Raw genomic sequence first — 26,565 nt, 5'->3', positions numbered from 1 at the left:
CGCTACCATTGTTTTTTCTTGGCAAGTTAAAAGTTCAAAACGACTTTCATACTACAAAAACCTCCAAAATGGACGTTGAAAATATTTTTAACCTTCAAGGCTAATAGACATTTGTCAATGCAATAAGAGAAAAAAAAAAAGCAAACAAAAAACAAAAGAGAAAAAATTTACACTTTTTTTTTTCCCAAAAGGCCAAATTGTCCAAAAAAAATTACACAAAATTGTCATGAATAGGAAACTAATTTTCACAAAAGATATTAATATACGGATTGCTAATTTGCTATTTATCTCCTCTTCAAATTCCTTTTAAGTTATATCCCTCCTATATGGTTTACAATGAAAAAAAAACTGATTTTTTTTTCATATATTCCTTGTTATATCTTTCTTTGCTAATGAAGAACAAATCGTCATATAAAAAAAAAAAAAAAAAAAAAAAAAATCCTTGTTATATCTTTTTTTTTTTACAAAAACAAAATCGTCATATATACACAACCGTCTTATTTAGTCTGTTAGAAACACATGGTCATAAAAATTTGATCCATGAAAAAAAGTAAACCCACACATGGTTTTGGTAAAAACTTTTTGGGTCAACGAATATAACACAAACTTATTTCTGATTTAAAAGTTATTAAACCGCGAGGACTATCATATCATATCATATATACATTCACAGAAAACGACAACAAGATTAACCCCACACACCACACCAAAAAAAAAGTCTCGGATCACAAAAGTCAACGCAGGAATCTCTGTCTTGTCCCCCACATTCTTGGCTGATCAAAAATAGATTTGTTGGAAGCGAGGAAGAGCCAACGGCCACATTCATAGTTTGGGTGGTGCGCCTCTGTATATTTAGCTGGAAAAAAAAACAGAGCAAAGCAAAATCTTAAGAGCTTCTCCTCAGATTCATGTTGGATCTAAGAGAAAGAAGAAGACAGGTCTTAAACGGTCCATGGATAGAAACTCAAGAATCTATCCAAAGACATTCCTAAGAATCACCAAAAGTAACAGCTATATCGAATCAAGTATCATGTAACATGGGCAAGTGTTTTTTTTTTGGATTACCTTGATGGAGACAGTTCACGTCCAATGGGTTCCATTGAGGGAGTTTATGACAAAAGGAAAAGACTTCAGTTTCCAGACGACAAGATTCTTAAAACCAGGATGGTTTTGGCCCTTAGGTTGCGAATGGACCGATTGTGGTGAAGGCCCCTATTGTGGTTTGAGCAAGAACCTTCGTGCTTTGATCAAGACCGTGAGAAGCAACCTGTGTCGTGATGTGATATGTTAAAGGCAATCACTTTTATCACTGTGGATTAGAATTTTTTACCGAAGTCTACAAAAATTTAAACAACTCCCCGACTGAACAATGATTATTACAGCATCCGTTCGGATCTGGTGATAGGTGCAGATATCAGAAGAAGAGAGAGTAGACAAGCCACGAGTGTGGAAACACAGGCAAAGCTGTCTAGGAATGTGTAATGTTAACATAGAAAAGCTTACCATGTATGTCAGAGCAGCATAACGTTCTTCATTCAAGTAGAGTGGTTTTCCCCTGCGCATATCGAGATCCTGGAACAATAAAACAAATAAATATCATCGGGAAATCGTGAAACTTGGACCGAAGCAATAAAAAAAAAAGGCAAAGAACAATTCCAGTCTGAATGCGAAACTTGGACCAAAGCAAAAAGAAGGCCAATGAAAATCGATGACTGCCAGAAAATTGTAACACCCAATTGAATCTTGGCAGATAATATTAATCCATTCCTAGATGTTCTTCACGAGATTAGTGACAAGTAGACCACTTTACCTCTTCACCAAAAGCGTCCAAGTAAGGAGATGGCCAAGGCGACTGCCGTGCAGATCTTTGTAGTAGAATTGTGGTCCGCTATACAAAAACCAAGACTCATAATCAATTCAAAGCCCAACTTACAATATCAATGAGAAAGGAAACAACACATTAAAAAGAACAGACTACAAAAGCAATAAAACACGCAAAAAAGAGAGGGAGTGATGATACCCGAATCAAAAGGAATACACCAGTTCCAGCACCACAGGACATTGCATGAGTCTGGCAACCACTTTCCCTTTGAAAAGATATCAGAAGACGTCATTAGGTTTCGTTTCCCCGCAAGACATTGATAAAAAAATTACATGACACAAGCAAAAGAAAGTGAAGCAAATACCTGCAGCAAGGCCTCCAGGCTGGAGAGCACAATCTTCCACATAGAAGACATAAGGCAGGTTCATCAATGACTTTTTTGCAGTTGGTGCAAGATTCTTTGATACACCTAAAAGAACAGGTTTCTTTATTAGAAAAGTTCTATTAGAATGAGACACAACAACCAAGCCAGAAAAAAAAATAGTTGCAAACCTTTGCAACAGATCCTGGTAAAGATGGGGTAATCTCATTAGCCTGAAAGGAACAGCAGGGGTGATACAAAGCAGCCCTTTGGTTCTGTTAACGTTATATTCTCTCTGAAAGTGTTGGAACCACCTTTGAGCAAGAGACTGGACAAGTCCATCTTTCAGAACAATATCAATAGGAGGAATCTTAAACATTTTCTCCAGCTCTTGTACTTCAATGAGCTCAGAATGTGCACTGTATGTAAAATCCATCTTGTCAATGGTAGAGTCAGATGACACATTCATATGGTCCCTCTCAAGGAACTGCCCAGGTTCAGATTTCAGTAGCCTCCACAGCAATGCACATCTCCTCAAAAAAGGAAAGCTACATTTGCGAAGTGTGTCCTTTATACCACAAGAGAAGTCCATGTAGTTCGACTTGAAATACTGGCCACCACATCCAGATTCTTTTAGGCTTTCCTCAAAGCCTAGTCCGAAGTCATACCAATTATGTGTACAATATGCAATTATACTCTGCATCAAAGCACAATGAGATCAGGAAACTTGAATCTCAAGAGGCAAATACAACGTAACTCAGGAGAATTAAGTAGTGCACCTGTACAAGAGAGACTGTGTAGAAGATATGCACAAGGGATAGGAGAGACTCCTCACATGAGATGCAAGGGGAAGGGAGACAGAAGAGAACCCACATCAATGACGAGAAAGGATCACGAGAAAGAATCGGATCAGATGTGCGATTCCAGAACAGATGATCAGCAGAAAAAGCTGCTGGATTTGCATTCTTCAATAAGCCTAGTGTGGTGCCTGAAAAGATGATTATCATTCTTATTTGTACGGGCAAGCTTCTAGTATAAGCAATAATTCCATTTGCAGATAAATACAACTAAGGATCTACTAGTAGGCTATAAAGAGTTCCATGTAACATCATATGTTCAAGAGAACACAGACAGAATCCAGAGTGCAGTTGAATTATGAGACCTCAAGCTTCTTAGTTTTACAGTACACATCAGTCATGAGTTAGAGCAGAAATACCTTCTCTTGCATATATGCTGCTCGAATAACTACCAGAAATCCCAGAGCAGATAGACTCTACAAAAAGCTGCATACCCGTAAATCTCTGACGAACATGAATAGGATTCTTTGTTCGTGTGCTCTGAACCACTCGTAATAAAAGCGACAGAATCGATCCATTAGATGTTTTGAACTCCTCGTATAGAGAATCACCACAATAGACAGGAAGCATAGAAGTCTTTCCAGAACGAGCAACAATCTCCATTGAAATAAGAGAGTACTTAAGGGTATCCCACATGACAATCGATTGAGCTACCCATGGAATTTCCCGAGACTTTTCCTGTCTCTCAGAAAAATACAAATTCCAGAGCTTGCTTGAGACATATTCAAGGTCTTGCCTTCTTTGTGCATCTCCCTGAAAGAGAACCGCTTTAACTGTATCACCATCTTCAATCATCTCAGCAGTAGTTTGCAGGAGACACAAAGCTTCAGGAAGTCGAAGATGATGATTATCTTCATCTGTTTTATTTGAGCTAGTACTGGAACTCGGTTGCAGCTTTGAGACAGCACATAAATCCCCAAGACTAGCAGGTAAGATGGAATTTGCTAGACGGCGACATACAGGGCACAGAAACTCTCCCTGAAGACGAAACAAGTTAAGCTTCAAAATGCAACAAGCTCTACAAAATTGTTTTAAAAAAAGGCCAAAAAATTATTTTTAAAAAACATATACCCGATCTAGATCCACGATATGTGCACCTTCAAAGACATTTCTTCTGACAGACCTACACAAGCCAAACACATAAAGCATTTCAATCTACATAGACAACAAAGTGACAAACACTGCCATTCACCTTAGCTTTCCAGCTATTAAATGAGAAAAAAAGGGGGTAATGCTCTATTTTAATGGTAACATGCATAACCAGTGGAACTCACCTTTCCCTCAATGATGTCAAGTACCGTTCCAAACAACCCTGATGCACGGCATGCCCACAAGATGACAGATTAATTCCATCACAATTAGTAGGATGGAATCCATCAAAACCAGCATGCGATGCATAAACTGATCTGGGTTTATCTAATAGAGGATGTCTGGAGGTCTTTGTGGATAGAAAATCATCAGAAACACTACTGGTGCTGCTTTGAGGACCAGGCTGTTGATGCTCCACACGTGTAGGAACTCCACGCTTCAGATCATCAAGTCTTCTACAAATAGTTCTATACATAGTTATCTCTAATGTCTCCAAACTATGTTTATCCTTTCCCTTCGCATTGCTAGGCCTGAATTGCATCTGACTGTTCTTCATGAGCCGAGCTCTGAGAGACTCCAGTACAGAGTCCTTAGTAGATTGAGTGATTGCATCCTCTGACAACTGCGATAAATGCTGAGAGCCCACACTTAAATTATCTGAGGAAACATCCATCCCAAAGAGATCGGGAGCTGCCCCCATTGGCACCTTTTCAGATTGTGCAACCCGATCCCAAGAAAGCGGACCTCTATCCACAAAACTTAAAAGCTTGGATTTCTGAAAACAAGAATGAGAGTGATTAGGACATTTGTTACTTCAACCATACACCTAGATTCACAGAGGATTGCAACCTTTTGCTACCAACCTGGAGGAAAATCAAGCAAGAAATGGGATCTTTTGAATTCGGATCATGACAGAGAGAACAAACTTCATGGATAACAGTTTCCGAATCATTTTCCACAACTGAATTACTTGTTTCAGTTTCAGATTTTGAACTATCATCCTCCATACTCGAACTCAAGGTGGACAAGAATTTTGATTGCTCAGCTTTCATTTTTGCCTGCAGATAATCCATAAAAAGATAATCCATATTTAGCATATGGTGGGAGTAATTGGTTTCATCAAATGATAACTCGAGCAATGAATATGCACAACAATCTAGGCTTCCATGAGAGAGATATTCTTCTCTTGCCACGGGTATACATGTTTATAAGTTATAACATACAGACCTTTAATCTGTTAACATAATGGGAGTACATAGGGCAAGTCTAAACTCTAAAAGCAAAATGAATACCTTGGACGTTAACAATCTGATTTAATGTGCCAAGAACTACACTAATTTGACCATTTTCCTTCTTTTGAAAATAAGTTTCTTCAGAAAAATTGAATAAAATCATACCAGAATAGCAGCCTGTCTCTCTCGAGCTTTAGCTTTGCGTTTCTCGTCAGAAGAAGAACCTGATATGACTTTATCAGGACTAGGTAAATGACCAACCACCTCAGGAGCAAGCTTTTGCAGCATGTTCTTGCAAAGAGAATCGATTTCATAAAACTTTTTAAGCAAACTTCCAACCCATGAAGATATATTGCAGCTGCCAGCTTCTGTAATTCGGTGGTGATCATCGCCTTTACGTGCCCTCATAAGTGAAACAAGAAGTGACAACAAACTTTGCTTTCCAGTCCTTTGATCAATCCCAATAGTTTCCTGACCAGCTAAGTCAATAATGGGAATCAAATCTTCAGTCCCACAAGCCTGGGTACATTCCCTCTGCTGAATACAGATATCCAGTGATAAAGATAACAAGTGCAATGCAGGGACGAGAACGCCATCTGGAGCACGTGATTCAAGAGATGTACTACTGTAAAGTGCATAGTATAACACTGTGGAAATTATTTGAAGGGTGGTTCTGCAAGTTCCTATTTTAGCCAGCTCCTTTAGAGGTGGATAGATTTTCCTCCACCTAGGAAGCTGAGTGGTCAACGCAGATACTCCACAGTAGCGTGAATACCTTTCTTCTGCAGCTTGCAAATCTCTTGAATGCCAACGAGGGTGGTACAGATCCAATTCCTTCCAACAAGATGATCGCAGCGAATACTTTCCCTGCCAAAGAAAAAAAGGCAGATATTCATATGTTGCATGCAAACTTAAAAGTCATGCCAATCTCTTGGTAAGAATAGAGACCTGGTTAAACCCAGATGGATTGCTGTAAACGGAAACACTATCCAATATCTCCTGAAGCTTATCAGACTTGGCCAAGTCACGAGGTAAAGATTTAACTAACTGACTGTGAGTGGCATCTCCAGTGGCTAACTTGTAAATGATCTCCCTTCTCAAACTTTCAGCAGTAGTAAGACCAGAATACCGCCTTTCTTGCAGAATCTGTACCAGAAGAGTGAGCATTTCCTGGACCAAAACTGCTTCGTACCTGGGAAGATGTTTTTCAACCAGGAACAAGTCAAAATAATGCAACACAGACCAGGAATATTAAAAGTTCTAGATTACAGAAAATCAACCACATTAACATTTAGCAACAAAGGAATTGTGGCCAGTGAATGGGCAGAAATTAAATAATTGATTATGAGGTTTATGTATTCTTGGTCAATTAGGACAGAGCAAGATTGCAATGTTTTATTTTATGTTACAAATTTACAATAGGAAAGGCACACAACAATTGTGTTATTTCAATAATCAATAATCCACGACTCACAAGGAAGGATATAAGAAATCATATTGAAGGAGATAGTTTGACAGTTTAAAATGCTGCAGACTAAGAAAAGGGTACCGAGAAGAGGATAAAAAGGTACTAACTCATTTGATCTATCAGGACACAATGACAAATAGCTCGAGAGCCCAAATCGATTGAGAATCTGGCTAACATAAGAATCTGCAGGAGCTAAGGCACCACAACATTGCAGCAGAAAGAGATCAAGCTCTAGGCCCAGTTCTGACCTGTGATTTAAAGGCAGTCAATGAGAAAAGAGTAATCACTTCACAACCAATTTACTTCTCAGCAAATGAGAACATACAATAAACTAGAACACATTTATCATGAAAAAGGCAGTCTCATTTACCAGCGTACCGACCGATACCACTCACACGATACTAAGGCAGTATCCCCGTTCCTTCTCCACATACCAGCAATAACCTGAGCACAAAATACCCTAATCCGGAGAGCATGCTCCATAATGAAGGCAGAAAATCCATAAGGATGGAAATCTCCAAGTACGTATCTGAAGAAGTCTATATGTGGGTCCTGATAACTAGCACTGACTACATGGGGCAACGCAAATTCTCCATAACATATTCTTAATGCTCTTTCTACAAGCACAGAAAGTAATCGATGTAACGGTAGATGAACCGATATGGGCTGGGTGCTAACATCATAGTGGATGTCTGGCCATTCACAGAGGCCAAGGATACGCAATCCTTCTGATGCATTCTTTATCGAAACAGCAGAGTTGCAAGAAAATGTCCATGAGTCAGCAGTAAAACCTGTTTGAACCTCCTCATCTGGTCCACTAGCATTCTCCAAATTAAGATTTGATTGTATATCACCACACAGAGGTGGTAACCCAGTAGATGGATCTCCATTGGAGCTGACAAGACCACTAAGTATAATCTTTCCGGTTTCAACCTTTGATATTTCTCTCTTTGGCCCTAAACCTTTTCTTCCGGAGATACTCCCGCCCCTAGGTGTCGAAAGATTGCAAAGAAACTTTGATATACCTTCATCATCTCCTAGACATGTCTCTAGAACTTTCAAACACTCACGTATCAACCATATAGCATGTGGAGGAAGCAATGCACGGAAAGAATCATTTGACTGGACTTCAGCAGCCATAGATATATCACCAGATGAACTGCTGCTTCCCATTGCACTACAGACAGAGTCTTCATGAGACAGTCTTCCAACCTTTGCATGCCTTTCTCTGTCTCCATCATCTGTATCAGGTTCTCCCTTGGTAGTCTTCTCACCTTCTATTTCTTCATTGATACCAGCAGAATACACACCATCGACCAAAAGCGAGTGGATAACAGAAATAGAATGGCCCAAAAGAAAGAAATGATGCATGTAATCATTTTCTTCCTCGATATGGATTCCGGTTTCTCTCTTTTGGGGGTTCATCCCTTGAGCAAAGGTCAAGAGTATCAACCAAGATCTGGATAAGTCCTGCTGTTCATGCGTTGCATATTTAGAAACTGCAGTATGGCTCATAACAAATTTCAAATCTCCGATGACACGATCAATTGCCTCACTCATCCGTTCCCATTTCGTGCCCTGCAAAACAAAAGAATCGAATATCTTGCATTTGTCATCATTATTGGAAATACATTGTCAATAGTGAATAACAAGAATGTCACTTTTGACCAAACACACAAGAAATGAGAATGTATTTGAACTGTGATTGAATGGGCAGCAAGCTGTCTGTTCACCTGCAGAACGCCATCCTCCCCAGCACAAGAAAGAAAGATTTCGCCTAGGCATCCAAAAAGCATAGCGAGCAAATTCATATCCTTCACAAGAAGAGGTGTTAGAGTAGGCACTGTGAAGATTTGCACTGAGAACGTGGATACCAGAGGATACTTCTTGAATGTGTTGTGACTACCCTGCTTAACCGCTTCACTTATAACAACTGGATAGTAACTCACAAATGTTTTTGCAAACTCAGACTTAAAGTTAGGGTCTCCTATTAGTTTGAGAAGCAATTCATGTAGTTTCTTCAAAACCTCTTGGTGCAAGTACTTCTCTGCCTTTACAAGAAGATTCAGCAGACCATCTGAAGAGATCATTCTCCTGGAAACAAAACTGAGCAAACTCTCGCTGCAATTGCAAAACTCCAAAAGCATTTCAACCGTAACAAATGTCAACTCATTTGGCCTCTTTTGGATTTCTACAACATTATCAATCGAACGGTTATCTTTCTGACTGATACTTTCTGCGGACAAAAGCTTGTTTTTCCAACAAGCAAAAATGGCATCAAGGACAGGCCCCACTGAATTTGCTAGATTTTCTGGAAGGGGTTGAATCTGTTCTGCACCTTTATGCATTGAACAAAAACCCTCTCGTTTCCATGCTGTCTCGTCCCCACAATCACAGCAACCACCGCCTGTATATATAATAGAGTAGTCGTGGTTGCTGTGGTCACCATTCTGGAAACAAGGAACACAAATTGCACAAGTTGGGTCATTTTCACATGTTCTGCACCGATATGCTATATCATTGTGTCCCCAGACAGAACCACAAACACCGCGCTGACCAACATTCATTTTGGCTAGGTTCCTCAGACAAAAAACAGGGTCATCCTCAAACATCAGCCACTGTAGCCATTCCATGCTCTCCCTAAACATCTTTTTCACGCTAGAGCTCACCGAAAATTTCCGGGAACGCTCTCTAGATTCCTTTAATTCTCCAGCAACTTCCCTGTCCGTGGGTAGTATAGCAGTTACTAGCTCAGGAGTCCTGGACCGGTCAGCTCTGACAAATTCCACCAGGCCAGGTTTGGTGCGGCACTCCTCAGGCACTCCGATACGCGCAAGCCTCTACAAGATAAAAGGTCCACATTTCAATTCAAATCAATCATCGGAAAACAACCCAGCACGTCTGAATTATCCCACTCTACAAGCACAAGAGAAATGGGTATTTGTTCTCCTACGTCTGAAAGTCATAATACAACTCGAACACAATCTCTGAGACCGAAACATGGTCCACATCTTTTCTCGACTGCAGAGCCGATTAGTGTATCAAACAGTTACCCAAAGGAACAGACACTACAAGTGACACTGCACAAACCAGACACTGAGAAAAAGGGGACTACCTCGAGAACCATATGGGGGCCAGAATCAAGAATATCCGAGTCGATCTCCATCTCACCGAACAACGAACGGTGGAGATACAATACCACCGAGTCCACGCAGCAGAAAAACCGCCGTATACTTAATCTAGAGCTCTCACTCCCCAGGTCTAATCCTCCGACATGGAAAACCTCGAATGATCAAAAGACGACGATGAACCCCAATTGAAGCAGCAAGTCATCCACCAAAAAGGAAAAGAAAAACCTAATCCTCCGACAAAAGCCCCAATTGTCCGAAGATTAAACCTTTAACTTTTCGGCGATCGAGGAAAGACCCCCACTTTCGCACACGGAAGAAGAATTCTCGGCCACGATTAAGTTAACCGTGATGGTTCTCCAATCCCTCGAACTATCCTCAGAAGGCACGAAAACGAACAGAGTAGAAATATACGGCGGCGATGTTGAATTCAGCTACAATTGAATTTCTTTTTTTGTTTTATTTTAATTCCGTTTACCAATTTATTAGTGCCAGCCACAATACCAAAAAATAAAAAAATAATAATTTTCTTTTTATAATTGATCATTATATCATTACACAAAATATAGATATATGTCGGTCCACTAGATCGATCGAGTGTAAATCCACAAGAATTATCGGTTATACTCTCTTATAATATAATATTTTCATTAGTCATAAGGAAAAATTGTCGAATTGCATAGATATTATAAATATTTATCTATATTGACGCTCGGATAAATTGGTGAATAAAATTAATTTTATGTTCAAGTTTAACAAATATTTGTTTATTGGGCTGGTATCCAAATTGCTAGATAATGATTGGGCCAAGCCCATATATACTTTGGATGACCTACTGGGTTTAATTGTATAGCAGTAAACGGCCCATACCAACGTTTTTTTTTCTTCTATATATTTTTAATTCAATTAATAATTAATTTCCTAATTCCAAGATATAACGCACGTGTTCAAATATTTAGAGCTATCGAAATTTCAGATCGAAAAGTCTGAAAATTTTAGTATGGCTGCGTATGAGAATTGGACAAAAAAATGAAAATGAAAATGAGATGTACATCATTTGTTCTTAGAACATGTTTTAAATAGATCATCAAATTTACCAATCTTGGATTTTTTTTTACAGATTTCAAATCTATGAATAGAGAATTCATACATTAGTTTGCAAAAATATACAATTTTTTTTACTGGATAAAAGATCTATCTGCTATCCATCGGACGCGTTGACTAGGTAAACCTCCGTCCTAAGAACAGCATTAAAGACGATTTATATATTACAAAAATCAATTTTTAAAAAAAAAATATATCCATGTTTCAGAAAGAAATTCCTTTAACTTCAATTAAATGAAGAATATTTCTGGTTTCATGGATCAAAAGAAAATATGAGATAAATATTCATTTTCAAAAGAGAAAAAAAAGCATAATAGGAAAGTTCAATCAATAGTGAAGATGAAGTACAAGTACAACCAAAAAAAAAAACTTTTGTTATTTTTGTTTGATTGATAAGGATTATATATATATATATATATATGATAACTTTTTATGCATAAAATCTAAATTAAATATTAAAATGTACTAAACATTTAAATTTTAATATCATATAAAATTTATCTACTTTCAGTTTTCTATAAATAATTCCTGTTTTTGTCTTGAACTTTTAAAAGATTATAAAAAAAAGAAAATTTTTGACCAACCCATTTATATTTTCAAGAATTATTGCTGGTCTCTCTCTCTCTCTCTCTCCATTGGGGTTTTCTGGGTATTTTTCCTTTTTTTTTCCTTCTGTTTTCGCTCCATATTTTTAAGCAAGCAAGCTCTTGCGCCTGTGTGCGGGAACTGGGTTGTCCATTTTTGATTCCACACAGGAAAAAGCTCTAATCTTTTGGCGATTAAAGAGCTGGAAAAAGTTCGGAGATTTGGTAATTAGGTTCTTTCCTCTTCATCTTCTTCTTCTTCATGGGAGTTTGTTTCAGCAATCGGGTCAAAGCGGATATCTCTTCCACTACATGTACGTACGCTCTTGCCGAATTCGCCTCCTCTCGTGTTCTTCATTCAATACATAATCTTTTTCCTTGGATTTGAAGAAGGTGTTTCAATGGCTATCCATCTATGTGGTCCTATCCATCTTTTTCCGACCGAAAAAGGGTTTTTCTTTTTTTCATTTTCCTGGTGAAAAAACGGGGATTCCATTTTTGGATCTAATGATCTGGTTGATGGAATTTTTGCTAAGCAAAGAGCAGTGAAGATTCTTCCATTATCACGGGCTGATAACTGTTGTGTAGATTGATAGTGTCGGTTGAGTGGAACTCAGAAGTGATTGTGGCCTAATGGTAATGGCACCAGAAATCAGGCAATCAATCGGACGCTCCAAAAGAGTTATTTTTTAGGATCAATTCATTAAATTTGAGATTTTTGTGGGATTATACTCTGATCCTTGTGTTGTCTGAATTCAGACAAGGTAAAAGATTCGGTGAGTTTACATTCCTCAACTGGGTTATCAGATTTGTCTTCTGTAAGCATATTTCTGTGTACGACGCTGTAAATTTCGGCTTTAGTGTCTTGGATTGTTGGAATCTTTAATATTGGAGAAAATAAAGAATTTGAGGGTCTATAATTCAGACAAGGTAAAAGATTCAGTCAGCTTACATTGGATTATCAGATTTGTCTTTTATGAACTTGTTTCTGTGTCAATCCATATAGTTTTGATGAATATGACACTGTAAATTCCGTTTTGGTGTTTTTGGTTTTTTCCCATTCTTGGATTGTTTGGAATCTCTAATCGTGTTGTTTATATCCGCGGAGATAAAGAGTGTCTGATCTTATTGTAATGTAGGGCTAAGTTCCAGATTCTTGAGCAGGGACGGGAGCAAGTGCTCGTCAACAGCTTCCTTCTCGCATGGTCCAAGAAGTGAGGGGGAGATACTGCAATCTCCTAACCTGAAGAACTTCTGTTTCGGCGATCTGAAATCTGCCACGAGGAATTTCAGACCGGACAGTGTGGTCGGAGAAGGCGGGTTTGGCTCTGTTTTCAAAGGCTGGATCGATGAGAATTCCTTTGCCGCCTCCAAACCAGGTTCGGGGATTGTCGTTGCTGTGAAGAGGCTTAACCAAGAAGGTTTCCAGGGTCACCGCGAGTGGCTGGTTAGTCATATATATTCGTAAAACTTTACTGGTATTTCCTATATATCTCTCAAGAATCCGTTCCAATAGTATTCTTGATCTGTGTATACATATATCAAGAATCCGTATTCCAGTATTCTTGATCAGTATGGTAGTCATGTGTTTAGATATGGTGGAATGATAATCTTTCCTTCTTGTAAAAAAACAGGCTGAGATCAATTATCTGGGTCAGCTGGATCATCCGAACCTCGTGAAACTGATCGGTTATTGCTTAGAGGACGAGCATCGGCTTCTTGTATACGAGTTCATGCCTCGGGGTAGCCTTGAGAATCACTTGTTCAGAAGTAACTACAGCTTTTCTTCTTCTTTTTTCATGATTTCATCATTCATCTTCCTTGAAGAAGCGGAATTCTCGAGCGTTTTTCTTACGTATTTTCTCACGATTTATGAACAGGAGGAACGTTCTTCCAGCCTCTTTCGTGGAACACCCGGATGAAAATCGCCCTTGGTGCCGCTAAGGGACTCGCATTTCTTCACAATGCTCAACCGCAAGTTATATACCGTGACTTCAAAGCATCTAACATCTTGCTTGATTCGGTAATGATACGTTATGGCTTTGGATCCAAAGCAGAAGCCGTGGATTTTGTCTAAACAGTTTGGTGTTATACCCGCAGAACTACAATGCAAAACTTTCGGATTTCGGGTTGGCTAGAGACGGACCGACGGGTGACAAGAGCCATGTCTCTACCAGAGTCATGGGAACTCATGGTTATGCTGCTCCCGAGTATCTTTCCACAGGTATTTCGGTTCCTAAACATTGCAAACGCTTAGAAAAACTGTATGATAAATCCCTTGTGGGTCGGGATTTTTACTTGCTATAATTACCCCGTAAGTAATCGAGTGTTTTGTGGCTTGGAAAGGTCATTTGACAGCGAAGAGCGATGTGTACAGCTTCGGGGTGGTGTTATTGGAGATGGTATCGGGAAGGCGGGCGATAGACAAGAACCAGCCGACAGGACAGCACAACCTGGTGGATTGGGCGAAACCCTACCTGACGAACAAAAGAAGGGTTCTCCGAGTGATGGATCCACGTCTCCAAGGACAGTACTCGCTGAACCGAGCCCTGAAGGTGGCGATGCTTGCGTTCGACTGCTTATCCGTGGATGCGAAGCTGAGACCGGGCATGAACGATGTCGTCAAAGCCCTAGAAGAGCTTCAGAGCCACAAAGCAGCGGTCCATGGAGAGCAGAACTCAAATGGAGGTAGTGATAGCCGAGAAACTTCGCAAACAGTAGATTATCCCCGGCCTTCGATGCTCTAGAGCATTGAAAGCTCGGGGAATTTCCACGAGGGGGCCGAATTTTATCGAGGTTTGGAAAATGTACAGACTGTTTCCTTGTCTGCGTTAAGCGTGTTTTGTTGTGTGTTGAGTTTTGCTTAGAACCATGAGTGAGATGTAACTAAGCCTTGTCTGTTTGTATTCGGGTTTTTTTTTTCACGTAAACGCGATTGCAGCGGTAACAGAATGGCCGAGAGGTCGTCACTTCCCAAAAACGCCGTCGTTTAAACAAAAGAACAAGTCTTTCCCAAAAACGGTGCCGTTGTGCTTGAAGCCGCCTCGGGCATTTCGTCGTTCCTTTCAATTCACCATCTCTCTCTGATACAACATTTGATTTCTACTGTAAACAAACTGTCGGCGATCTCTTTTAAACCCTCGAAACGTTCGATCACATATCCAACAACACTGAACCAGCAAGTAAAATTCCCAAATCCATCCAACAACGTAACATAATATCAGCGATGCTATGAGCATTTTGAGAGCAGTATAGATGTACCTATATTTATCCGTAACATTACAAAAATAAAGAAGCTCTGTTACCGTGTATGAGATTGCCTCAGGGTCCCCCTTGTGGCAATCCTTTTTCCTTTTTTTTTTTTTTTTGCCATCTCTACTGCTTGTGGGCCAAAGGGCATCAAGAAGTATCACTCGCACCTGCAAAAACCAATATGATGACGATGATGATGATGATGATGATGATGAATTTAACAAGTTTATGTTCATATAAAACCTTCTTCTCCCTCTGTATTTCATGTTGTACAAGGACAGGTAAATACGGGTAGGAGAGACAATTACCACCACTTAAGCTCTGTCTTGGTGTCTCCTTGATGAAAAAAAGCCAGCTTGATGGTGGATCGATTTGTACAAACAAGGAAAATACAGACAGAGTTCTCAGGAATTAGACCACCTCTTTGAGCAGAATAACATCTTCTCGAGGATGAGCTTCTTCTACCCGGACTTGTACCTCATCCCCCACCTGCTTCCCTTCTGACACCCACCCAGATGCTTGGACACCCACCTGAACACACACACACACATATATATAACAATATATATATATATAGGTATCTTTTTTTATTAGCTATATTTAGGCTGAACGGTGAAAATAAACAATCACCTCAACCAATAAAAGGGCTGCTATCCGGTCTTTGATGAATCTCAGGATCAACGCTGTATATCTTTTATCCTTCCTTTGCCTTCTCAAAAGTTCTATCACCCAATAGCGTAGACTGCTGTTGCAGAGTCTCCTCACAACTCTGCTTTGCATGTTTACCGTCGATGCTATCCCTTCTAGCTCACCAGCTGAGAACGGGAAATCCTCGCCTCGAAGAAAGGCCTTTATCTGCAAAAGAATGGGAAAAACATGGTTACCAAACATGTATGATGTATCATATTAACATCTTATTAAAAGAATGAGCTTTTCATTAGTATCAGATAAAAAAAAACAACCTAAATCACCTAATGCACAAAAGGACTCGCCTGATAGTGTGCAGTAAGATCCATATATCTACGGATGGGAGACGTGAACTGAACGTAACCAGGAAGACCGAGCACTCCATGGCGTACAGGACTTCTGAAATTCATTTCTGCTGCACGCATTACTTTGACGATAGCTGAGCTACGTACAGGTCCCTCCGGAAGATGCCCAAATGCAGATACATCGATATTCGACTGTGGCTGTCCTCTATATGGCAACGGAATATTATGCTGCGAGCCAAACGTGGCTACAGCCTCTCCGCAAAGAACCATCATTTCTGAGACGAGTCGCATGGCAGGCTCTGCCTGATTTTCCACGTAAAGGTTAATCAAAGGCTCTGGATCCTCGGGATTCACCACTTTGACACGGGTTTCTAATGTAGCTGTGTCCACTGCACCCTGGGTGAGGTGGGAAGAAGAAACCATTAGATTAACAAATATCTCTAGCAAGAAATTGCTGCAGACATAAGCTGAAAGTCAAAATCACGAAGATTAACAACAGAAGGGGAGGCGATATGATTTCTTAGAATTGGCCCAAGATGTTAGGATCACACCAAAGATCGTGAGTTCTAACTTGGCCTCTACAGAATATATTGGCTTCAAAATTCCGAACAAGAAAGAAGGACATATACAGAGGTAGGCTATAACAAAACCAACAAAACTGGAACCAACCTGTCCCCTACGCCATTGAGAGCGGAGGACAGCTGCCTCAGACAAAATCTTCAGCTCAGCCTCCTCTTCCAGGTTCAAGTGAAGTAGCTCAGTTGCACTTTCATATGTCAGCATATAGGTAGGCTTAATGAATGAATTATCCACCGAGTATTCTGCAATACTGTAACAAAGGGCCATAAGGCAATCTTTTCAATGCAGAGCATTTTTCAGTTAAGAAATCGGAGACAGTAGCAGCAACGAACTTTGAGATTTACCTGCCATCAGAACGGAGGACAACAGATACAGTAACCGCGTTGCAAATTTCTCCTTGTCTTAAACTCATTCCTTCCATCGCAAGTCTCTCCGGAAACATGGGATAAGTAGCAGTAGGAAGAAAGATGGAGGTTCCTCTTTTCCTCGCCTCCCTGAGCACTTTTGAGTAAATTAGACTGGCTTAAAGGTTAATCTCATACTCTTCAGTGAAAGGCATAAAAGCTACCTGTCCACCTTGCTCCCTGGTTTAACAAATCTAGCAGGATCAGCAACATGTATCCAGACTTTAATTCGTCCATCCTGTAATCTTGACGCACTCAGGGCATCATCAAGCTGCAATACCATGAAATATGAACCATTAACGATTGTTTAAAGAGAAAATATTAAAAGAAATTTGAGGATTCAATATTAGGTTTTCTAGGATATAGTTAAAAAAAATACCTCATCAGCCTCATCAACATCAATTGCATAAACCTTCAAGTGTGTAAGATCTATTCTGCTCACCTGGACAAAGTCCGAGCAAGTGAGCATTTCGAATCCTTGAGACCAATAAGTCAAGATTTTACTGAAGTACGGAAATTATGGCGTCTTTGCCTTCATGGGCTTGTACCACAAACACAAAAGTACAATATTCCTTGTAACATATGCACATGTCCAATGCAATGCAATGTGCTCACTTCATCAAGATCATGTGACTCTGAAAGAAGAATTTCAGCAGCTTCGACGATTTCTTCTGAGTGGTGAGTTCGCAGATTCAACTTGAGCAGTTCAAGATTCACATGTACAGGGAAATATCCAATATCTATGAGGAGATTTAGCGCAGAGGCAGCTGTTTTCTGCAATCCCATGGCTTTTAGAATCTGACATGAAGAAACAGAAAAAAGTAGATAACATTACTACAGATATGACGATTTGTCAACACGTAATCATCTAATAAGTAATAACAGAATCAATAAAAACACTTTAAAAGATAACTTCTTGGGAGAAGTCTAGTTACATCCATTTAGCAGTAAAATAAGAGATGACATCTCAAAAGAAAATTATCCAATTCCGACTTACTGCTCCAGCAGCTTTCTTCTGGTCACTGGTAACCCATGCATCGATGGCATATGCTTCAAGAGAATCAATCCTGTCTTGTATGCTATCCTCAGCTAGCCATGAAGATTTGGGAGGTTTGGCATGGCTAGGCATCTCTTTAGCAGACTTCAGCAATTGGACAAACTCCTGGAACTTTTTCTCTTCCGCCTCCTTTACAAGTTTCCTTCGTAGAAGTTCTTCTACCTAAAAAAAGGAATCCGTGCAAAATATCATCAGAACAAAGGCGACCATCTTGCAAACATATGTGCATCAGACAATTAATTAAAACATGCACAATCAAGATCTCTTTGAATTTATGGCAATTATTCATTCAAATAACAGTAGTCACCCAATAAGCTGGATTTGATCTCAGCATGCTCTCCTAAAATCACTAGAAGCTTCAATCGGGTTGAATTCTTTAAGTCAAATCCATAAATAAACGGAAGGAAACATGCTGGTAATATCACGCAACAGATGAATGAATCCTGATCTTGGGAAGAAACAACATATTACACTACCAAGCAAAAGCTATGGTGAAAGCCCCTCTAGTTGTTAAAGACAAACCTGACTTACAAAGAACATCAAAATGAAAAACAGGCCAGAAGATACCTGTTCATTAGGCCGAGGCCCGTATATTGATCGGCAACCTTTTGACTCAAGGACTGTGAAATATATTTCATCCTTCGATAACAAAATATGAGAACAGTAGCTTTCGAGAGGATCTGAACAACCAAATATCATCTGCAAAGTAAGAGCAATGTCAAACCAGAGTATTAACATTTTAGGAAACTCAACTATATAGTACCTCTGCTAACTCTTCTGGGGTCACAGGCTTGTTCTTCTCAAGTAATTCGATCCAAGCAAACTCGAGTAATGCAGGGTCCTGGTTCAGATTGTAACTAATAACTCATCCATGGGGACAAACCTCATCTTAAAATACACGACTTCTAATGTTTTGCAATCTGAACAGTTACCAGGTTATCTTGAGCTCTCTGCATAAAATCTGTAATTTCTGTATGATTGAACTTCTCAACACCAGGAACGATATAAGTAATCTGCTGCGGTTTGATGGAAGATGTAGCACCATTCTGCAGGACGAGAGCTTTCTTAATCTAAAATTTCAAAATTCCTAGCAGTATACATGTTGAATCATATTTTTTTTTTTAGTAAAACCTGATCGAAGACCATCCAATTCTTCTTGCCATCGGGTCTATGAGCAACTGCCAGCAATACCCTATCAGCGTCCTTCTTGAACTCGAGAAGGAATCCTGCCTGTAGTTCCTGGTTTGCTAGCTTATCCTCCAGAAGCTCCCCGGTGCTTGTTAATTTAACCCTACATGTCCACCTCTAGTTATTACATGAACTCCTTTCTCCACACCCAACAAAAAGAATAAAACTTCAGCTAGAAAGAAAACTATCAGCGACTAATTACACCAGTTACCCTCAACTCGTCCTCTCCTCTATCTCTGAATACAACTTCAAGCATCTTAAAGAAACCAATCCCGCAGCTAATTCTCATTTCCCAAAATTCAGAGACAAGAGAGAAGAAAGTGGAACGCACTTGACATTGGCGCGAACGCTTCGACTGCTTCTGCGCTTGCGAACGGCTTCGAGCTCTTCCATGACGCTATCGACCAAACTGTGGATAGAATACGAGCAGGTCGGAGCATCGGCATCGCCGGGACGTCCGGATAACCGCCGCTCCGACCAAAGGATCCGAAACCGAAACCCTAATTTAGAGAAGAATACAACTTCAAGCATCTTAAAGAAACCAATCCCGCAGCTAATTCTCATTTCCCAAAATTCAGAGACAAGAGAGAAGAAAGTGGAACGCACTTGACATTGGCGCGAACGCTTCGACTGCTTCTGCGCTTGCGAACGGCTTCGAGCTCTTCCATGACGCTATCGACCAAACTGTGGATAGAATACGAGCAGGTCGGAGCATCGGCATCGCCGGGACGTCCGGATAACCGCCGCTCCGACCAAAGGATCCGAAACCGAAACCCTAATTTAGAGAATTCCCGGACCGGGGACGCTCTAAGACGGTGGAAACGGCGGCAAAAGGCGAAGGCGGGAGGACCGCCGCCGCAAGTGGCGGAGCGGAGGATGGAGCAACCATTGACGGCCCTCGCCGCCATCATCGCGATTTCCAAGCTTGGTGAAGACGCCACCGAACGCTAGGGTTCGACCGAGAGGAGGAGGAAGGAGGGATCCGAGCGATATCTGAAGTGAAGAGGACTTGCTCGAATGTTCATGTGGTGAGAGAGGAGGGTATAAAATGGAGCGGGTGGTAATGGAATGGAACCGGAAAACGAAAGGGAAACAAAAAATAAACGGGAAGATTTCTTCGCACACATTGCCCTTTATTTTGGATATTTACAACATATGCTCAATCTTTTGAACATCTTAAATATACCCTCATCTTATGGATTCGACAAATTGACCCCGATAGTTTCAAATTTCACATCTGGATCCAAGTGGACGGTCCCAGTGGTTTGAACCTTTTTGATGTACGTTGTTCTTGTATGCAAACAACAACGACCTGATTCGATTATTCAAGTTTAGGTACATAACATGAGCATTGAAAATCACATAATCCATATCATGAGAGGATACAATGTTCATCAGATCTTGTGATAGATATTCAGAAGACCGACATTTGTTTGTTCTCGAGACTAAAACCGAGAAGTCAATTGGGAGAAGAGGGCCTTGAAGTCTTTGGTCGGAGTGCCAGTTCCCTCCGGCTTCGAGGCTAAGTCGAAAGCTTTGAATTTCGCCTCCTCAAACAGCAATGCCTACACTCATAAAGAAGGAAGCTTTGAGACAAAATCTTGGTCTGAATATAATAGATTATAGAACTAAAAATAAGTGAATTATGGTTTTGATCAAATATAGAGTACCTGGACGCAGACTTCTGCAACATCTGCCCTCGGGATTGTTTTTGTATCGGTTTGAAGAAGCTCGTCATCTTTACCAACTATGAGCTCTCGAGCCCCGCCTTCTTTGTCTATAAGCCCTCCAGCCCTAAGTTCAGTGTCAGATTTCAAAAAAAATAAGTCAGGAGGCGGAATCAGAAAGAGTAGACCAAAAGAGCCTAAAGATGGCCGAGGACAACTTTTGTCGGTCCTATAAAAGTGTATGATTGGCTAAGATGGAGAATAACCAATGCAGCAGCCAATGAGTTCAAACTTTGCCCAAGACAATAACTCAATAGTCTAACCTCAGCTTCAAATTGGGATTTCACATGGCAAATGAGATCTAAAATCTATGGGGTTTCTCAGATATTCCCAAAAGATAGTGCATCAGAGAAACATATACCAGAACCGTGTGAAGACCAACGCGCTTTCCAGCTTGTATGTTTCGGAAACTGTCCTCAAAGAACAGCTGCAAGAAATGGTTTACCCATTAATCAAAAATCGAATTTTCACGTTTCGAAACAGCGTGTAGGGAATTCCGGAATCAGCAAGGTATTGTTCAGCCTTTCGCTTCCAAATCTGCAGAAACAAAGTGAAATTTGAGATAGGGAAGAATACGATACGAGGGATACAAAGGTTGTTCTCTCTACGAGAACATAAAACTCATTCTTGTAACAAAAAGGTACAATTTTCAATGACCAGTATATTTCCGTTCCCCAGTTTGTTCAGCGGATGATTAGGATTGGTTCCTCCCATGGACCCAACCAAGACAATATGCTTAACACCAGCAGCTTTGGCTGTTCACAAAAGATTGCCAATTAGACTCCATATGAAGACATGTCCAAGAGAGCACATACAAGTGAGAAGAGGAAAGAAAAACACACCTACATCGATTTGATTCTTCTGACCAATCCAATCAACCTAGACAAAGAATAACTTTTAGTAAGCCAATCAACAATCGAGCCAAAATTGGAGAGAAGTTTACATGTTGAGGCGATTACCTGTTCAGGATATTGTCCATCCTCGAATGTGAACTCCGGCCTTCCACCTGCAGTAGGATCAAAACCAGGCTTCATTTTGGGCACAGCACTTGTGAGAATTATGAGGGAATCAATCCCTTGAATCGCGGGGTTAATGCTATGCTCATCCCTTATATCCCCGACAAAAACATCATCCTTTCCTCCGATTTTCTCCTTCCCTTCTGGAGTTCTGACAAGGCCCTTGGCAACAAATTGATCCGACCTCTCCTTCAACTTCTTATAAACAATCTGACCTGTGAATTCAAGGAAACAACATTGTGATCCCACAAAGCTGAACACGAACATTGTGTCTCCAACAACAAGAAACAAGCTACCAAAACAACTCAAGCTAATGTCCCTCTGAAGAAAACCCGAAAAAGAACACGAGAGAGAGAGAGAAAGAGAATTCTGATTGAATTAACCCAATGTTTTTCAGCCAAATCTCGAGTGATTATATGACAGTTGCTTCAAATATATACGCAATTAACCCCCGACAAGTTCATCCAGTCTTAACAATATATGGTGAATGGCAATCTCTTTTACCAGTCTTTGATGCACATCTCAACCAGGCGTGACCAGCGGAACAACTATACAATTGAATTTCCGAAATTCCGACACTTTCCTACTGAATATTGCATTTATCCCAAAAATAAAAACAAGTGAACTATTTATTCCCAGCGTAAAGAGGCATACCCTTTGGACGAGAATTTAGACGACTAAATTCCTATGAATGAATATCAGAGAAAAGTTTTATCGGTTTGGATCCCAAGCCTGAACGATATTTAACATCTAGATTATGAGATTCTATGATACAGAAGATTCGGAGAGACTGAAACCTACAGAACCTACTCTGATTCACGCGATTTTCTCCGTAAACAAACAGGGAAAATGAAAATGTTCGAACCTGTTCTGCCACTGGCGCCGGTGACGAGGACAGTGGGATGATCCGCCATTGGAGAATCTACTAAGCTCCCTGAATTTTCCCCAAATTCGAAATTCTCCGTTAGGATATTAATCAAGAGAAGAGAGTGGAAGATTCCAGGGAACTGGCAGGTACGGGAATTAATGACCGTTAGATGGGTGGAGGGTTGTTGGTGTGAATACACGTGTCGATACGCTATTGGTTCATATGCTCCCCAAGGTTGACGAGCCCAAATATTGCTCATTGGGCCCAAAGTAGAACGTGACGTGGGCTGAACTTGTTGTCGTTCGGAATTAAATTTTGGAAGACTACGTGTCGTTTTCAGGCATCTCGTCCGCCTGAAAACGACACGAGATCTGCGGGTGGGGAGATTTCGTCCGTCGATATATGATTACCACGTCGGGAAAGAAAAAAAAATATCCACAGAATCAAACAAATTGATAAATTGTTCGTATATGGTCAAATGTAGTATTGTTTAGAAATTTAAAATAAAATATAATGAACTCATGAAAATCTTATTATAGAACATGCCCCCACATTTTTTTGGCCATATAAATTGCTCGTTTATTATCAATTTTTATATCTTATTTAAATTTATAAACACAAGTAGAAAAAGAAATTACATTACATGATATGAAAAAGATTTGGCAATAAAATGGACACAAAGGGCTAAAAAGAGTCCCAAAATACGATCTTGGTGACTCAAAACTCTTGTATCAGCGATGAGCACAGCGGTATAACGAATCCTAAGCCCTAACCGGTGTCTCGACGGCGACCTTGCCGGAATATCCGATATCCGGCGACTTTACGTCGGAATCCCAAAGCTCCGGCAACGCTTCTTTCAAGTTGTGTATGCTCTCCAACGCATAATCTGCTCCTTTGACCTTCTGTGAAGAACCAACCTAAAACACACACAAACCGGACTCCTCATCACCTAACCGGTACCAAAAAGAACCGGTTCAAATATATCTCGGTTCTAACCGGAAACCAAGAGACATCAGAGAAACATATACCAGAACCGTGTGAAGACCAACGCGCTTTCCAGCTTGTATGTTTCGGAAACTGTCCTCAAAGAACAGCTGCAAGAAATGGTTTACCCATTAATCAAAAATCGAATTTTCACGTTTCGAAACAGCGTAAAACCATAAAAAGTTACGGTCATTACCGTTCTATGAGGATCGATATCCGCGATCTTGAGAGCCTTTTCGATGGCCTCTACAGACGGTTTACATACAATTGGGGTTTTGGGCAGTGAACCGACCGGTTTAGACATGGCAAAGTGTCCCACAATGTCGTAAATCTCGGATCTCGGGGCGTTTTCTCGGGTTTCTGACCGCCCGATGAACTCGATATCGTCCTCATCGTCTGATGCAGCGTTCTTGTGAGTCGGGTTAAGGGTCTCGAAACATATGATCCCTTCGAAACAGCCTTTTAAACCGAGTCTGCTCAGTGCTTTAACCGTGTGAACTCTATCCGCGTTGGTGAATATCTAATCCAAATCAACAATCAATAAATTGTCAATTGGTAACAATTCACAATACACTTATATATATAATATACGGTATTTATACGAGACTGTTAATATATGTGTGTATATATACGTACGACTTTACGCAGAGGGAGGCTGAGCAAGAGGCTGCGAAGGATAGGGTCGGGCTTTATGTTCTCATAAGGCAATCTTCCATGAACGAAGCTGTACCATGAGGAGAGCCAAAACGTTATACTTTTTCATGTGAAAATTTGTAAAAATGAAAGAGTAAAACAATTTATATATATATATATATATATATATATATATGAACAGATGTAATTTTCACCTGTGGTAGTCGTCGTAATCGAAATCATGTCCAATCGCCTGGTGATAACAACGACAAGTGGTAAAAGATTATATGTCTTGATTCGATTAAAGATCACGTCATAATTAACATATAAGTGATTTTCATACCCTAAGGCCGGCCATGGTAGTCCCATAATTCTTGTACAACAAATTAGACATCTCGACGACCTTGTCTTCTTGTATCCCGAGTTTCTCGATCAAATAATCTATATAAGAAAAAAGCCGAATCACGCTTCAGAATTCATATGATAACAATCTCAAAATCGTTATAAATCGGGTCTAATATATATATTTACGTATGTATAGACGAAGTTTAATATTCACCTTTGATGTTCTTTCCACATGCTTTAGAGATGCCGGTACTGAGTGGATAAAGGGTATCGTCCAAATCTTCACAATTTCAAAGAAACAGTGACGAAATCTTCACGTGTAATCGATAACGTTTCGTAAGTCGAAGGGTACGGAAGATCCAAACTTACCGAACAGGAGACAGTCGTACTTTGGTCCGTATCGGCTCTCGAACTCCATTTCCTGTAATAAAAAAAAAAGTTTATAGAAACTTAACTCGAAATGTCAATGAGAAAATTTAAATGTTATGGAGCGAACTGAGATTGTTTTTTTGTTTTTTTTTGTTTTTGTTGATCTCAGAAATTTCCATGGCTGCCAATGTTCCGATTAGATTACCACTTACCCTAAAAAAAACAGAGATGCGGTGTAATGAATGGACAAAGTTGCGTGTGACCCAAGAAAATAGGGATAAGGTTTTATTACGGCTGAGAAGATTGGGCAAACTGCAACCACTACTTTTGTATCAAATCAGTTACTCAATGATTATTGGTCTTTCATTATTACAAACAGACAAACATATATACATATATATATATATATAACGTATTTATACCTTTTGTATTTGTTCAACAATCAAATGAAGGTGTAGTTTTAAAATGTATTAAACCGCTAATATTCAGAGAAAATTAGAATTTAATATTAAAAAAAAAACAGATTTTAGAAGTGAAAAACAAATAGGTATTGCCGATAAGGAAGACCGGGATGAACCGGTTCTAACCGATGTTTGACTGAGCACTTTGACTTAACCACTTAAACCGGTTGAACCCAAACAAAAGCCAAGATCGGTTATATATCGAACCGGTGTAATTGTTCGGCCCGGTTCAGTGGAATACAGTGTACGATGTGTCATGATTCATGTGACATGTCTACGTGCATCATGCCAACACATTTGTGCTGTGAATACATATATAATAAATTCTAGAAGTAAAATGGTGAAAATAATATATGGTTAGGTGAAGCAATGGTACATATAATCATAAAAAGGGTCACGTGGGGAATGGTCGGTCGATTCATCTCCCGTCAAAAATTCGTTTCAAAATCTATCGAAAACTTAGCCGACAAAACACCGAATCATCTAACTGTAAACTGTGATAATACCGAGGAGATGTGAAAAGAAGAGCGACAAGGCGTTCGTAAGAGAAACTTGAAAACAGCGAGATGTTCGTGACCGAAACCTGGAAACAGAGAGGCGTGGATAGGCTAATTACCTTAATCAAACAGAACCGAGGGAAAAAAAACGGCAGTTCTAGAGAGAGAAAGCAGAGTTTTTTAGAGAGAGAGAGTAATATGGAGAGGTGAGGGGGAGGGAGAGAAGGAGGCACAGAGAGGGTTTAAATAGGCATCTTTCGTTGGCCCTTTTCGATCTTAAAAAGTTATTTGCAATTATTTAATGTTGTAATTGTTTATATATATATATATATTCTAAAATCTCTAAAACATACAAGTCAAATCAAGAAGATGACGAGTGAAGACCATTGCTTCTATACTTCGAAACACTTAGGCCAGCTAATTTCTGCTATGATATTTTTCATAAGTTTACATTATTATTATTATTTTATATTTTTTATCGTTTATTTGAGAAACGGTCCAAATAATACATATTTTTCTTACAACAAATTGATTTAATTAATCTCATA

General features: G+C 39.8%; 5 protein-coding genes across 8 annotated transcripts; 1 reads left to right on the top strand and 4 right to left on the bottom strand.

The window, feature by feature from the left end:
- Positions 1 to 518: 518 nt before the first annotated feature.
- On the bottom strand, positions 519 to 10,386 carry LOC104816269 (E3 ubiquitin-protein ligase PRT6). Its single transcript, XM_010545000.1, has 18 exons — positions 9,945 to 10,386; positions 8,563 to 9,669; positions 7,200 to 8,407; positions 6,937 to 7,077; positions 6,310 to 6,553; positions 5,527 to 6,228; positions 4,993 to 5,187; positions 4,315 to 4,904; positions 4,112 to 4,163; positions 3,400 to 4,018; positions 2,963 to 3,171; positions 2,375 to 2,880; positions 2,187 to 2,291; positions 2,021 to 2,087; positions 1,811 to 1,888; positions 1,504 to 1,572; positions 1,066 to 1,267; positions 519 to 856 (listed from the first exon to the last, which is right to left on the bottom strand). The coding sequence occupies exons 1-17, from the start codon at positions 9,993 to 9,995 to the stop codon at positions 1,178 to 1,180; spliced, it is 6,033 nt and encodes a 2,010-aa protein (XP_010543302.1). The 5' UTR covers positions 9,996 to 10,386; the 3' UTR covers positions 519 to 856; positions 1,066 to 1,177.
- Positions 10,387 to 11,678: 1,292 nt separating this feature from the next.
- LOC104816268 (probable serine/threonine-protein kinase NAK) lies at positions 11,679 to 14,592 on the top strand. Its single transcript, XM_010544999.2, has 6 exons — positions 11,679 to 11,959; positions 12,785 to 13,092; positions 13,280 to 13,415; positions 13,526 to 13,668; positions 13,746 to 13,869; positions 13,992 to 14,592. Exons 1-6 carry the CDS (start codon positions 11,908 to 11,910, stop codon positions 14,390 to 14,392), a joined length of 1,164 nt encoding a protein of 387 aa, XP_010543301.1. The 5' UTR covers positions 11,679 to 11,907; the 3' UTR covers positions 14,393 to 14,592.
- A 213-nt stretch (positions 14,593 to 14,805) lies between these two features.
- Positions 14,806 to 20,189, bottom strand: LOC104816267 (ribonuclease II, chloroplastic/mitochondrial). Of its 3 annotated transcripts, XM_010544995.2 has the most exons (16): positions 19,871 to 20,189; positions 19,449 to 19,595; positions 19,061 to 19,220; positions 18,862 to 18,975; positions 18,693 to 18,770; positions 18,497 to 18,628; positions 17,870 to 18,091; positions 17,488 to 17,670; positions 17,252 to 17,314; positions 17,037 to 17,143; positions 16,813 to 16,962; positions 16,559 to 16,718; positions 15,890 to 16,285; positions 15,528 to 15,752; positions 15,206 to 15,428; positions 14,806 to 15,064 (listed from the first exon to the last, which is right to left on the bottom strand). In XM_010544995.2, exons 1-15 carry the CDS (start codon positions 20,026 to 20,028, stop codon positions 15,309 to 15,311), a joined length of 2,415 nt encoding a protein of 804 aa, XP_010543297.1. In that variant the 5' UTR covers positions 20,029 to 20,189; the 3' UTR covers positions 14,806 to 15,064; positions 15,206 to 15,308. The 3 variants fall into 3 exon arrangements, with proteins under 3 accessions (XP_010543297.1, XP_010543298.1, XP_010543300.1); XM_010544996.2 differs by lacking the exon at positions 19,449 to 19,595 and having other exon boundaries at positions 19,724 to 20,189; XM_010544998.1 differs by lacking the exon at positions 19,871 to 20,189 and having other exon boundaries at positions 19,449 to 19,622.
- Positions 20,190 to 20,411: 222 nt separating this feature from the next.
- LOC104816264 (uncharacterized protein At5g02240) lies at positions 20,412 to 22,845 on the bottom strand. Its single transcript, XM_010544992.1, has 7 exons — positions 22,726 to 22,845; positions 21,804 to 22,075; positions 21,687 to 21,723; positions 21,502 to 21,599; positions 21,326 to 21,381; positions 20,788 to 20,917; positions 20,412 to 20,682 (listed from the first exon to the last, which is right to left on the bottom strand). The coding sequence occupies exons 1-7, from the start codon at positions 22,772 to 22,774 to the stop codon at positions 20,563 to 20,565; spliced, it is 762 nt and encodes a 253-aa protein (XP_010543294.1). The 5' UTR covers positions 22,775 to 22,845; the 3' UTR covers positions 20,412 to 20,562.
- A 454-nt stretch (positions 22,846 to 23,299) lies between these two features.
- On the bottom strand, positions 23,300 to 26,242 carry LOC104816266 (uncharacterized protein C24B11.05). 2 transcript variants are annotated; one of them, XM_010544993.2, is made up of 9 exons: positions 26,137 to 26,242; positions 25,060 to 25,111; positions 24,905 to 24,970; positions 24,689 to 24,786; positions 24,561 to 24,598; positions 24,349 to 24,436; positions 23,909 to 24,232; positions 23,757 to 23,822; positions 23,300 to 23,645 (listed from the first exon to the last, which is right to left on the bottom strand). In XM_010544993.2, exons 2-9 carry the CDS (start codon positions 25,106 to 25,108, stop codon positions 23,490 to 23,492), a joined length of 885 nt encoding a protein of 294 aa, XP_010543295.1. In that variant the 5' UTR covers positions 25,109 to 25,111; positions 26,137 to 26,242; the 3' UTR covers positions 23,300 to 23,489. The 2 variants fall into 2 exon arrangements, with proteins under 2 accessions (XP_010543295.1, XP_010543296.1); XM_010544994.1 differs by lacking the exon at positions 26,137 to 26,242 and adding an exon at positions 25,272 to 25,289.
- Positions 26,243 to 26,565: the final 323 nt, after the last annotated feature.

Source organism: Tarenaya hassleriana, unplaced genomic scaffold (assembly GCF_000463585.1).
Source record: "Tarenaya hassleriana unplaced genomic scaffold, ASM46358v1 Cleome25, whole genome shotgun sequence".
Taxonomy (NCBI): Eukaryota; Viridiplantae; Streptophyta; class Magnoliopsida; order Brassicales; family Cleomaceae; genus Tarenaya; species Tarenaya hassleriana.
The sequence above is the reverse complement of the archived record's forward strand: the minus strand, read 5'-3'. Positions and strand labels throughout refer to the sequence as shown.